This window comes from Uranotaenia lowii, chromosome 1 (genome assembly GCF_029784155.1).
Source record: "Uranotaenia lowii strain MFRU-FL chromosome 1, ASM2978415v1, whole genome shotgun sequence".
Taxonomy (NCBI): domain Eukaryota; kingdom Metazoa; phylum Arthropoda; class Insecta; order Diptera; family Culicidae; genus Uranotaenia; species Uranotaenia lowii.
Window position 1 is genome coordinate 155,099,682 of NC_073691.1, and position 13,490 is coordinate 155,113,171.

General features: G+C 42.2%; 1 protein-coding gene and 1 long non-coding RNA gene across 2 annotated transcripts; both read left to right on the forward strand.

Moving 5' to 3' along the window:
* Nucleotides 1-234: 234 nt before the first annotated feature.
* Nucleotides 235-6,995, forward strand: LOC129740227 (uncharacterized). Its single transcript, XR_008736157.1, has 4 exons — nucleotides 235-454; nucleotides 752-1,174; nucleotides 4,202-4,326; nucleotides 6,580-6,995. It is a non-coding gene; the product is annotated as an uncharacterized LOC129740227 (long non-coding RNA).
* A 3,798-nt stretch (nucleotides 6,996-10,793) lies between these two features.
* Nucleotides 10,794-12,218, forward strand: LOC129738051 (uncharacterized). Its single transcript, XM_055729229.1, has one exon. It carries the CDS (start codon nucleotides 10,794-10,796, stop codon nucleotides 12,216-12,218), a length of 1,425 nt encoding a protein of 474 aa, XP_055585204.1.
* The last annotated feature ends 1,272 nt before the right edge of the window (nucleotides 12,219-13,490 follow it).

A 13,490-nucleotide genomic window follows, 5' to 3' on the forward strand; every position in this document is an offset into this window, starting at 1 on the left:
TAAATTAAACAGTGATATAAAGCCCTAAACCTAACGCAAGCAAAACAACAAATTAAAATAAATAAATTAATAAAAAATATTAAAACTAAGCCACACTAGTAAACTGTGAATTCAAATTATTATTGTAGTACGCTTTGAAATATTTCATTACTGATGTGAAATGTTTCTTTTCTGGGAACTAGATTGGGAATTATTTGACAGGTTGCTTGGATCTGTCAGTGGCGAGTAAAGAGAGCAAACTAGTGGACGAAAATTGGATCGTCAATCTTTCTTTGCGGATTTATATCACGGCGAAGCTGTAACGCGGATTTTTTTTTAGAATCTGTGCGCACATGGAGGAACATTCCGGATGGGGTTCAAGTAAGGAAATTGGCCAGATTTCTTTCTCACTACTGGTTGCGCCGATCAAACTCCGAGCCGCAGCTTTTATACGTTCAGAGGAAAAGTTAAAATGGTAAGTATTCGTGTAAAGGAGAAAGTGGCGTGAGTTTTTTTTCTGGCTTGAGGTTTCTTTGAAAGACGCGTCCATTGAATTCAAGGTCACGTTCATATTTTCAAACCCATGTAGCAACACTTTCAAGTGTGGGTAAGCAGCGATGCATTATCTACAACTGTTGTGGCATCCATTGAGCATAAATTAACACAAGAATGAATCGCACCTTTTTTTTCCCAATTGTTCCCTGAGGACCGTTCAGCAGCTCTTCAGATAGTTCCAAATGTTTATGATATTATTGTTTTTTGTTTTTTTTAGGTATCCTTACTTTTAGTCATGAGGGAGAGTGAATCAAAAAACGCCTGTAGGATAATGATTCAGCTATTTTTACCGCCTGCAAAATCAAGGACAATTGAATGGGTAACACCCAAATTGGATCCGGCTATCTGACAGAAATTCTATGAAGTCTGCTGCTGATATAGGGATGAGATCTGACGCTGAGAAATATTTACCTGACCCGGCACCCCGCTCTAGTATTGAGGCTTAGCCAACCCTATACGGCGAAGATGCCGTCCGGGCCTTCGAATGTTGTTTGCTATGCAGATACGCGAAACGCAGCTGCCACATATTTGTGAGGACGCATAAATGTAAAGCATGGATCCAATGGGCGTGGAAGTGTTGCCAATATCGCCGCCTAAATTCAAAGGAAACCGATGCTGCTAAGAAGCAGCTCACTTACAGGTAAACCCTTTTTTACTATGGCATTGTTTCGAACATTATTAGCGGCAATTGAACCTTTACGTAAAACCAAAACAGTTAGACGGTTTATGCTCATTCTGCTTAACGTACCACAAGAATTTAACTAGTTCCCAATTAGAACCGAGCAATATCACTTACTATGTGATGTATTATGAGAACATTTTGTAAATTATTTGAAAATGTGTTCAACCAAATAGATTATTTAAAACATAATTTAATTACAAATTGTATGTAATTGGGGTTCTTTTAAACCGAAACGCGAACTCGTAAGCAGGGTTTTGAATCGACTGTTTACATTGTAATCTTTTCCTGCTCGTCCCAGCATTTAAGTGCGTTTTTCCGTTTTTTTTTTGAAAACGTTGATGTTTACGGTTTTAAATCGGCAGCAGAAAAAATGCCCAAGGGTTTTCCCATTAGATCGGAAACCCCGTATGAGCTAGTTCCGTGCTTCGAAGTTATGACGCATGGTACGTACTGCGGGCCGAGCTTGGCATTATAATTTTGGGTGGCCGCTGACTGCCGGAACGCTCGTTTGAATACCCGTTGTCCGACTGTAAATGTAGGTGAATAGCGTTTGTGTCGCAGATTATATTGTCTTTTTGTACATTCATAAGTTTTTTTGAGGTTTTCTGTTACAATTCCGTAGGTGCGACTGCATATGGCTTTCAACTTATTCAAGCGCTCTGTTTCATCTATTTCCTTACCCAGATCTAAGCGGTAATCCGAGCCCCGCGTAGTTATTTCAAGACCAAAGATTGTTCGATGTGGAGTAAATTTTGTGGCACTGTGTACTGTATTATTCAGCACAAATTCTACTTCGGAAATCCTTGTGTCCCACAGCCTTTGGTCCAACCTAACATAAGACCGAATCATAGCATTTATGGTGCGATTCAAACGCTCGGCCGGATTAGCTTGGCTCCTATGCCGCGCGTTAGCCCAGTGTTGCACCTCATATTTTCTGAGGAGCTCTTGAAACTCCTTGGAGAGAAAAGTAGAAGCGTTGTCTGAAATTACATACTGGGGAACAGCAAATTTGCGAAACCACTGCTCTTCCAGAATACTGCATAGACTAGAACTAGAAATCTTCTTCACCGGTACAAGCATGGAATATTTAGAAAATAAGTCCATGACTACTAATAAATGTGCATTTCCATGCTTGCTTCGGGGAAGTGACTGAATGTAGTCCATGCAGATAATCTGGAAGGGCTGGGTGGCCACGCGCTGCTTTCCCATCTCAGGAGCCGTTGCCGCTGTCGAATGTTTAATTTCTTTACACATAATACAGTTACTTATATACCGTTTGACATCCGCATGCATTTTTGGCCAGTAAAATTTTTGCTTTATCTTTTCTAAGCACTTTTCATAACCAATGTGGAAGTTGTCGTCATGCTCCTCTCGAATGATACGTGAGCGAGAAGACTTTGGTACACACTCCTTCCACTCAAATCGGTAGTCGAGAACATCCGATCGAGCGGAGACAAATTTGTACAATTTTGCAGAGTGGATTCTAAAGTCCATGTACTTTTCCGGATCCGACTCAACGACTTTGTACAGATTTGCATACCATTTGTCTTCCTCCACATCAACAGCTTCTACAGACCTGGATAAAGCGTCCGGAACGACATTTTTTTTGCCCTTCCGGTGCTTGATCTCCATGTCGTATTGCTGCAATGTGATGCTCCACCTACTGAGCCTTGACGACGACTTCCACTTGGCTTTCAAGATGAAAGTAAGTGCGGATGAATCAGTCACCAGGGTAAATCGCCTTCCTTCTATGTAGCCACGAAATTTCTCTATGCAGCGGAGGGCGGCGAGGCCTTCCTTCTCCGCTGCGTGATAATTTAGTTCTGCGCCTTTCAACTTTTCAGAATGGTAGGCTATTACCCGCTCCTCACCATTCTGAACTTGTGTTAGGATTCCAGCTACAGCGACGTCGCTTGCGTCAGTCTGGACACTAAAAGGGAGAGCAAAATCTGGGTTGGCCATCACAGGAGCTGTGATGAGCATCTCCTTGATGGCCTGAAATGAATTCTCTGCTGCATCGTTCCACTGGACTCTCTTCGGTTTACCTTTTAGCAAATCCGTCAGAGGTCCCGTTAGCTGGCTGAATTTGTCGATGAACCTTCGGTAATAGTTCACCATACCGAGGAATCGACGCAGTGACCTCACCGACTTCGGGACCTCATACCCCAGGATCGCTTGAACGCGATCCGGGTTAGGTCGCAATCCTTCGCGGGAAAGAATATAGCCCAAATAGGGCAGTTCACTGCAGCAGAAATTCGATTTCCCCAGATTTATGCTTAGGTTGGCGGATCTCAACCTTTGTGCCAGCTCAGTAAGGCGCTGGATATGTTCTTCGAATGTGTTGCTCGCCACCACAATATCGTCTAAGTATACAAAAATAAAGGGTTCAAGGGCACCGTATCCGAGAACCATATCCATCACTTTACTGAGTGTACTGGGGCTATTGACTAGGCCGAATGGAAGCGACGAAAACTGGAACAAGCCTTTACCTGGAATCGAAAACGCGGTGTATTTTCGACTACTGTGTTCCAGGGGGACCTGCAAGAAGGCTTGGGTCAAATCGATAGTTGAAAGGTATTTGAATTGGCCTAGGTGGCTCAAAATGCGATTCTGATGCGGGAGAGGGTAGGCGTCACGTACAGTGCGCTCATTCAATAGTCGAGCGTCGAGGCATAGCCTGACCTCTTCTGTGTTCCTCTTTTTAACTGGAACTACGGGTAGAGCCCAGTCTGAAGTCGATTTTTCAATCACTCCTTCCTCTAGCATTTTGTCCACCGCACGGTAAATTTTTGCCTGAATTGTTGGGCTCCAAGGATATGGGTTTTTCCGGATAGGAACTGCTTTTGAAAATTCATCCTTGATCTCAATTTTATGCTCCAACAAATGTGTTTTACCTAAAGGGCCATCCCCTGCTACCAGAAACATGTTCTTGACTTTTTCTAGCTCAATTTTCTGTTCTTTACTGAATTCATCTTCTATTTTTAGGGTTTCCTGAATTCGATCATCCACGGCCTCTACCGGACTGTCAATGGTCGGCTTGATGTTGAATTTCCGCCAAAAATCAATTCCCAGGATGCATTTCCTGTTGAGATCTGGAGCAATCACTATAGGTAAGAGTTTTGTTTTACCATTAAATGTGATTGGAACTATACATTCACCTGCAATCTTCAAATTTTCTCCCGAAGCGGTTTTTAAATTCAACTTAGACGGTTCTAATTTTAACTTTAGCATGGATATTATTTTTAAACCTCCAACACCTAATATGGTTTTGGCAGCGCCACTATCTAGAAGTCCGATTACCGAAATTCCCATAAAATCGACTTTTGCGAATGGTCTGGGGTCATCGCTTAATGTGATGAGCACCGTAGCAATTTCTTCACCTTCAGCTACGCCTCCACTCACTCGTGAATAGCCGAGATTATGAAGAATCTCTGGTACATCGGCTTCTTGAGGTCTTGTGGAGTTTCGGGTAAGACTGGCTCGCCTCAATGAGCAGTCTTCTTCCCGTTTTTTACCTGGCAATAGGGACATTCGGGAGAAGAGAAACCTGGGAAACCGCACGTTTTGCAAAACAGTATGAGCTGCTCCCGACAGGTCTCGAAAGAATGCCCTACAACGTGGCAGTTGAAACATACATTTCGCTTCAGCGGAATATACGCATTAACTACACGTTCTAAGGCATTGTTTCTGCTTGGGCCGGCTACGGGCTCGTAGTTATTTTGCGAATCGTAGCGGTTTGAATTCCGGTTTTCTTCATCCCTTGGCTTGTAGATATTTCTGTTCGCTCCTTTATCTTTCCAAAAATCCTTTTTATTTTCATTGTAATTCTTTTGTTCTGGCCTGAAGTTTCTATTATTCCCTCTATTTCTATTCTGATTTTGATTTGATACTTGATTTTTAAATTCTATGTTTTTTCTATCTTCATAATTCTCGCTGATTTCTCCGTACTGATAATAATTTTCGTATTCTATTTCCTCTATATTTGCATTCCTGTAATCTCTTCTAACGTCGCGATTTTTGTACGTTTGCCAGTTAATAGCATCGTACTTTTTCCCAAACTCTTTCATCGTGGGAATGTCCTCCACTTTAGCGGAGAGCATTGCCGTTCGCACATCTTCCCGAGCGTTTCGGAAAAGACAATTGAATTTTCGGCGCTCATCCCACGGCTCATTCATTCCCCGAAAAATTCTGACCATGTCTAAGTAGTAGTCGTGGAATTTTTCTTTCGCACCTTGTTTCCTGCTGGTGGCCTGTCTTTCATAGACATAATCTGCGTCATATGGGACAAATTCAGATTTTAAAGCTTTCACTAAATTCTCCCACGATCTTAGCTCTCCCACACTATTTGCGTCCATAAGCCACGACCTAGCCTTATGAGTGAATAGGTAATGGGCATTGTGGAAAAGTTCTTCCCTGGAACAGTTTTCTGAACGGGCCATGAATTCGACCTCGCTCAGAAACTCATTCAACCTACGGCCATTATCCATCCCATCATAGCTAATCTTCCACTTGTGGATTGGAAGCCGCATTCCCCTTTCCATGGACCTCTCAGGAGCTATGCTTCCTTCGACATTTCCTTCTGGCATTTTTGTCGGCTCTTTTCTCGGGTCATCCCTTATGGAGCTGAACGAATTTTGAACCGAACTGTTCCTTTGCTTCAACCAATCCAGAAAATCTTCTGGTTTGTGCTGGACTTTTTCTGTTGCTGAAGCCAGAGGTTCCTCTAAATTGTACGTATTTTGAACTGTCTTGTAATGTGATTCATTCTGCTGATTTGCTTCCAACACTTGTATGCGCTGAAGCAGCTGGTTTACTGTTTGCATCAGTTTTTTATTTTCTTCGGCAAGCCGTTCAACATTCCTATCTGGCACAACATTTGAAATGACGCGGTTTCTATTTTCAGTTCTCTGAACGTGTGCAACTTCCTCATCATCTATATCCTCATGAACGTTATTTTCATTTTCATTATTCAAATCATTTAAAGGATTCACAACTTCGTCATTTGATCGCAATTGACCAAGACTTGCATTTATTAGATCCAATTCGGCTTGCCTTACTTCTGGGAGAGGCGAGGATAGTGAAAAGAAAACACCAAGTAACTTTAAACATTCTGATGCTATATCAGCCAAATTGTTCACATCTTTTTCGCCGATTGTTCCGGTTCTGAGCCGTTCCAAACGGAAAACTATGTGAATCAATCTGGTTTTGAATAGTTGACTTGGTGCACTTTTCCTTCCTCGCTTTTCCAGGTGAAGTTTAATTTGTGCTACCTTATCACCACACACTTCTAACTCATCATCAATAGATGTTCCTGTAGGGACTATTTTTTTTCTAATACTTGGATCTTCTTTTTCTCTTTTCAGATGTACACGGAGGGCACGTTCATTAAGCTGTCTCTTTTCCAAGCTATCGATGCTACGAATGGCCAGCTCGTATTCCAGTTCATCAATTGTTAAGTGCGCACAGTTCATTCCATAGTACAACACATAAAGATGGGACATATCCATGTTGATAAAATTAAGGTAAAATTTAAATTAATTAAATATGTATTTAAAATACAGAAATATACAGAGAAAACCAAGCAACCTAATACTGCAAAATAAATAAATAAATTACCTAAATAAAATTAATTACCAACTATTTTAACCTCACGATTCAAATAAATAAATTAAAATCAAATCACAAATTAATACACAATGTTTGAAACTTATTCTAAATTGAAATAAATAACGAAATGCGTAACGGAAATACAACCACTAATAATAAAACTAATTTAGAATATAATGCACAAACAAAGTATGATTAATTTAGATAAGTTAGTTGCAGTTTATTTTATGTAATGCTAATAAATCGTTTTTGATTTTGGTGTTTTTATTTCCCGCACAATCCGTTCCTCTTAAAAATTTAGGAAACTTTAAGCCAACAATAACAAAACAATATTTGAATTAAAAAGGAATAATTATTTTCTATTTTTGTATGATTTTTCGAGCTATTGGAATTCAAAGCGTTTTTTTTACTCAAATTGGATTGGAAAATCAAACATTTATATCACAGATTTAAATTATTATTGGATCATTATACTGATTTAAAAAACGAATACTGAACGATACAAACTTAATTATATGGCCAAAGACAATCAGATTGAAGAGTGATATTATACCATCAAATTACATGTAAGTGTAAGTTGATTTTTTAAATTTTTGTTGAAACTCACGAAATGGCTGGTTTCAACCTTTGTGAACAACCAAGACCCCTATAAATCTGTTCAAACTTTTGTGTGGGTGGTAACTTCTCCACTCGCTCTCGTTGGCTTTTTTTTGTGCTAATGCCAACCGGTCTGCCAAGGTCTCGGGCGTTTTCCCAGAGACTTCCAAAGCAGTAAAAATTGCGCTCAAAGAGTGTTCCCTTGCACTACCGAAAATATACAAGTATATTTTGAGTTGGGCGCCAGAGTGTAACCAACGGTTTCCCAGACTGCTCAGCCGAGCAAAAATCCCCCTCTAAGCCTCAGGGTCGGCACACTCGATAATTTATTCGGAACAAGGAAACACCTTAAATGCGCGTTAAAGAAATCCCACCTTTATTTCCCTATCTTGGGTTACAAATCTGGCCACTAGCACATCCCCTAGGGTATATTGGGTTGTCCTACCTTGTGATTGCGTCTTACAGGCGGCGAGCGGGAACAGCTGTGGCATATGGGCCCCGGAATAGCTTGTCCAAGACGACGGGTGCCGGTAGGACTCTTGAATATCGGTCCCAGCTAATATCAACGGTCTCTGCGGCGCTGCTTGTCCACCTATGACGTCTAGGCCGGCGATTGTTGAGGGCTGCCTGGTCGCACTGTTCTAATTTCGAACACCACGAGGGGGGAATTCAGGTGCAAATGGTCGATTCCCGCGGTTAAGGGACGGGCGGTCGAAGACTAGGCCAGGCACAGCACGGACCTAATGACGTCCAGCAAAGTTGGCGGATGCTGATGATGCGGCCAAACCGGTTCAAGCCCTAGAACGGCCAACCCGGGCAGACAAATGCTTCCACGGCGGCGCGACGGAATCAACCTTAGCACGGCCAGTGCTAGTTGACGGACACTGGCAAGGCGGATGGTTTTCTAAGCCAAAAATCGGGGTCCTGTAGGAACATGATGGGAGAAAGGATTGCACCAGCGTTATATTCTTGCCTTTTCGGGGTTGAATCGGATTGCTACCTGGATGTTCGAACGCTCTTCGCAGCTGGTTGATGGCGTTCACAGGATTGTGTGGCTTCGTCGAGATCTTCCATCCAAATGAAGCGGATCTTGCATGCGGTCTTTGACCCCGATCCAGGTCATAGGCTTTGTGGTGCATCCATGGATTCCTCCCATCATGCCCTCTTGTCATTTTTGGTAATGGTGCTACCAAGGCGTACAGCACCATCTATCCGCCAAATACGCTCCCGTTGACCTAATCGCGCTGGTTGGTGGTGCGCTAGGGAATGTCAGGTGGTCCTCCTTCGTTGCTCACTAAGGCGCTTCCTTGCATGGTACGCGCTTTTATCAACGATCCCTACTGAACTAGGCAGTACAGGTTATGCTGGTTACAAACTATATTTGACTACCAACCCTGGTCAAGGATCTGGTATCGGTGTTAAAACAGGCTACCCCTTTTCCAATATTCCCATTGATTCCCCTTTAAATGCAGTTTGCATCCGTCTAAAATCCCCCTTCGAAATAACAGTGCTATCGATCTACATCTCACCCGAAAAATCCTTTAATGACTACTCCAAAGAACTGGAAGAACTATTAGAACAGCTACCTCAACCAGTGCTCATCTTAGGGGACTTTAATGCACACTCCACCAGTTGGGGCTGTCATAGAACCGACAGAAAGGGTTCTTTTACTGAAAATTTCTGTTGTTCCAAAAACATCACATTATTAAATAACCTCCTGCCTACTAGAGTTGACCCCTCCACCGGAAACACCTCTTCCTTAGATCTGAGCCTAGTATCCTGGCACATCGCCTCAAAATTCAGTTGGAGAGTCCTGGACGACACCCATGGGAGCGATCACTATCCAATAATAATTTCCCTCGAACACTCTGCTCCAAAAGTAGCCACAAGACCGCGTTGGAAGTATGAAGACGCCGATTGGGTCGGATATCAAATTGATATAGAACGAGCCCTTGACACAGATCCCCATCACACCCCTGAATCTTTTTCCCAACTTCTTTTTGATATTGCTGCTTTACATATCCCACGAACTACTGGCGTACCTGGCAAACGATCTGTCCCATGGTGGGGCCCTGAAGTCCGGGACGCCATAAAACTCCGCCGGAAAAAACTCCGCGCGCTGAGACGCCTCTCAGCTGACCATCCCAACAAAGAAACAGCTCTTAATGAATACAAGACCGCACGCTCAGCTGCCCGGGCAGCTATCAAAACCGCTAAAAGTAACAGTTGGAAAGAATTCGTCGAGGGGATCAATCCTGACACACCTTCTGCCAAATTGTGGGAAAAGATTAAACGCCTGAGTGGCTCCAATCGCACAAGTCGTTTCCAGCTTCTGATTAACCAACAGTACTCAAACGATCCATCTCTTTTAGCCGAATCCTTTTGCCAACACTTCTCATCCATCTCATCTCCTGACCCTTCCAACAACAGCAACTCCCCCATTGATTTTAAAACCGACTTAATCCTTGAATACAATTCCGATTTTACCTCACATGAACTTGATATAGCCCTCCAAAAGGTGAAGGGGCGATCGGCTGGACAGGACGAAATTGGGTATCCCCTATTAAAAAACCTTCCACCCGTTGGTAAAGCATATCTTCTTCGAATACTGAACAAAATCTGGGATATCGGAGAAATTCCAGTACAATGGAAAGAAGGATTAATCATTCCCATCCCCAAGCCGCAGCAAGATCTACACCTTATTAACAGTTTCCGCCCCATAACCCTTTTGAGCTGTTCGGGGAAAATTCTCGAACGAATGGTAAAACGACGTCTTGTGTCCGTTATTGAATCTAGAAACCTTCTGGACACCCGACAATATGGTTTTCGTCCCGGATGCTCAACTGATGACCACCTTACTATGTTTGAAAAAACCCTTGACGATGCCCGAGAAAGACGCCACCACGTTGAGTGCCTATCCTTAGATATTTCCAAGGCCTTCGATAGGGTCTATAGACACAAAATACTATCTACTATTAAAGAATGGGGAATCCTTGGTAGAATGGGACTCTTCATACAAAGCTTCTTATCAGAACGAAAAGCCAGAGTCTTCATTGATGGCAAACTATCCTCGTCCAGAGTCATCGAAAACGGCGTGCCACAGGGGTCAGTCATTGCCCCAACACTGTTCCTAATTGCAATGCAATCGCTGTTTAAAATTGTCCCAGAAAACATCCAAATTCTTATTTATGCCGACGACATCACCCTCTTTTCTATCTCTCCCTTTTCTCTGCTAACAAGAAAACGTCTTCAAACTGATGTTGATAAAATAGCTAACTGGGCCCCTACTATGGGTTTTAACTTTGCCCCCGACAAGTCTAACCTAATGCACTTTAGCCACAAGAGAAGACTGAACAGACACCCTCCCCTCGTGATGGACAGCAAAACCATTCCCCTTGTCCACGGAGCCCGCATCTTGGGCGTCTGGGTGGACGATCGTCTTAGATTTGCACGTCACTGTAACAGAGTCCGTCAAGCTTCCTTTCCCAAACTTAACATTCTCAGAAAGGTGTGTAGTGCCAGTGGCGCTGGATCTCGCGCGTCGCTGTTTCGATTTCTCCACGGATGGCTTTTGCCAACAATGCTTCACGGTTTCGGCATGTTCAGTGTTGGAGGTGATCATATTAAGGAAAGTCTAGAACCAGTATTTAACCAAGCCGTCCGTATTATAAGTGGTGCTTTCAAAAGTAGTCCTATTCTGTCCCTCATGGCCGAAAGTGGACAGATTCCCTTCGAATATATCCTCTGCAAAAACCTAACTACCAAAGCTATCCGTTGGTTGTCCTACGGTCGGGACCCTGATGTCCCTCTGATCAGGCGAGCTAGTAACCTCTTACAGAAATACCAAGGATCTCTCCCTGACATAGCACCCCGCCCTGAACCCAGATCCCGCAAGTTTAACTCCCCGATTCCACAGGTTGACTTAAGCCTTCTTTCCAAAATACGCGCAGGAGGTAGCTCCGCAGTCGCCCTGTCATATTTCCATCATCTGGTAGAGAGAAAATATAAACATCTTCCTAAATTTTACACCGACGGCTCAAAAACCACTGATGGTCGTGTAGGTTGTGGTGTCTTCAGTAACAATGCTAGCGTAACTCTTGCCCTACCACCTAAGTGCTCTGTATTCAGCTCAGAGGCCTTTGCCATTTTGAGAGCTGCACATGACCTTTGCCCCCATTCAAGATCTGTCATTTTTTCCGATTCGGCTAGTGCTTTGAAGGCTGTTCTGGCCGGAAATATAAAACACCCATGGATAAGCGACCTATCCGCTCTGGCTCTCCAGAAAAACATTACTTTATGCTGGATACCCGGCCACGCCGGCATCCAGGGCAACGAAGCCGCTGACCGTCTTGCTTGCGAAGGTAGTGAACAAGAACCACCCAACATACCAATCCCTTCTGCAGATGTCTCTCATTGGCTCAAAGAATTCCTTTCTGTAACCTGGAGCAATGAATGGAACAGGTGCCGAGATAACAAGTTGAGAGAGGTAAAGAACTGCACCTCAACTTGGACCGATCGAAAGTCTTTCCTCGAACGGCGTGCTCTGACACGGTTGCGCATCGGGCATACAAGGTTGACCCATGGTCACCTGATGGAGAAAGAGGACCCTCCAGTATGTCATGCCTGTAATGTACAGATAACCGTTAAGCACATATTAGTGCAGTGCCAAATCTACCAACAAGCTCGAACCGACAGTGATCTCTCCAACAGCCTTCGCGAAATTCTTTCAAATGACCCAGACGAAGAGGAAAAAGTCATAAGTTTTCTCCGAAAGAGCAACCTATTTGCTGAAATTTGAAATCTATATTCTGTCCTATCCTCTTTCCTATCTCTCTATTTCTTATCAATCTCCTTTCCTAAATTAAAAAAAAAAAAAAAAAATCCAAAAAAAAAATACAATAAAAAACCAAAAAAAAAAATACAAAAAAATACAAAAAATACAAAAAAATATATACAAAAAAAAAAAAACAAAAAGAAATGCAAAAACAAAAGAAAAAAAATACAATTACAAGCCACGGAAGGAAAAGGGATGAATCATCCTAAGGGATGAATCATCCTAAGGGATGAAAATCCCGGAAAAAAAAAAAAAAAAAAAAAAAAAAAAAAAAAAAAAAAAAAAAAAAAAAAAAGAGCAGAGAGTCTGTCTGAAGAGGACCGACGAACGGTCCAGAACGGGAACATCACACCATCTTTCTGTGTTTCTTTTATTAGGATTCCGATAGAAAACCTTGTCTCCTCTTTTCAAAACAGAAAAAGGATCCAATTTGTCTTTTTCGTATGCTGTTAAGCCAAAATTACGTTCAGTTTCATTTGATTGCTGTCTAACTATTTTGCCAGTACTATGCCAGTACTACTAATAATTTTTCTTAGGATTAGCTAGATCCAATAAGGTTTTTGGTTTATATTTAAAAATTCTCTCTGATGGGAAATCTTCCCCTTCTGATAAGCAACTGTTCCTGTAACTGAATAAAAAATAATCCAACCTATCTTGCATATCCATGTTTCTCATATCAGGGTCCAACAAAAACTTTTTAAGTATTTCTTTCGCTACTCTCACTAGTCTCTCCGCCTGACCATTACTCTGTGGGTGATACGGTGGGCTTTTGTATATCTTGATTCCCTGCTTTTCCATGAACGATATGAAGTGTTGAGAATTGTAAAGTGGACCATTATCAGACACAATGACATCCGGTAAACCGAATCTCGCAAAAAAAAAAAATCAGTGAACTTTTTCAAAACCTTATTTGAGTCTATACCGAAATTCATCATATAAATTATTCTTGCCAGATTGCCCGGTTTTATCCGGGTTTGCCCGGATATTTGATGCGAAATTTCGAAAAAGTCCGGTCCGGCCCGGTTGCCCGGATATCGTGAAAAAAGTCCGGATATTGCCCGAATTTTTTTCACATTTCTCACATAGAAGCAAAAAAAAAAAATCAAGGTTTTTGAGTAAGTTTCAGCAAAATCGATTAACGGTATGGAAATTTTCAACGGTTGTTTCAAACAACTTAACTGATTTACTTTTATAAACCTTTAAATATTTAAGTGTTCCAAAAAGTTTTTGGAAGTT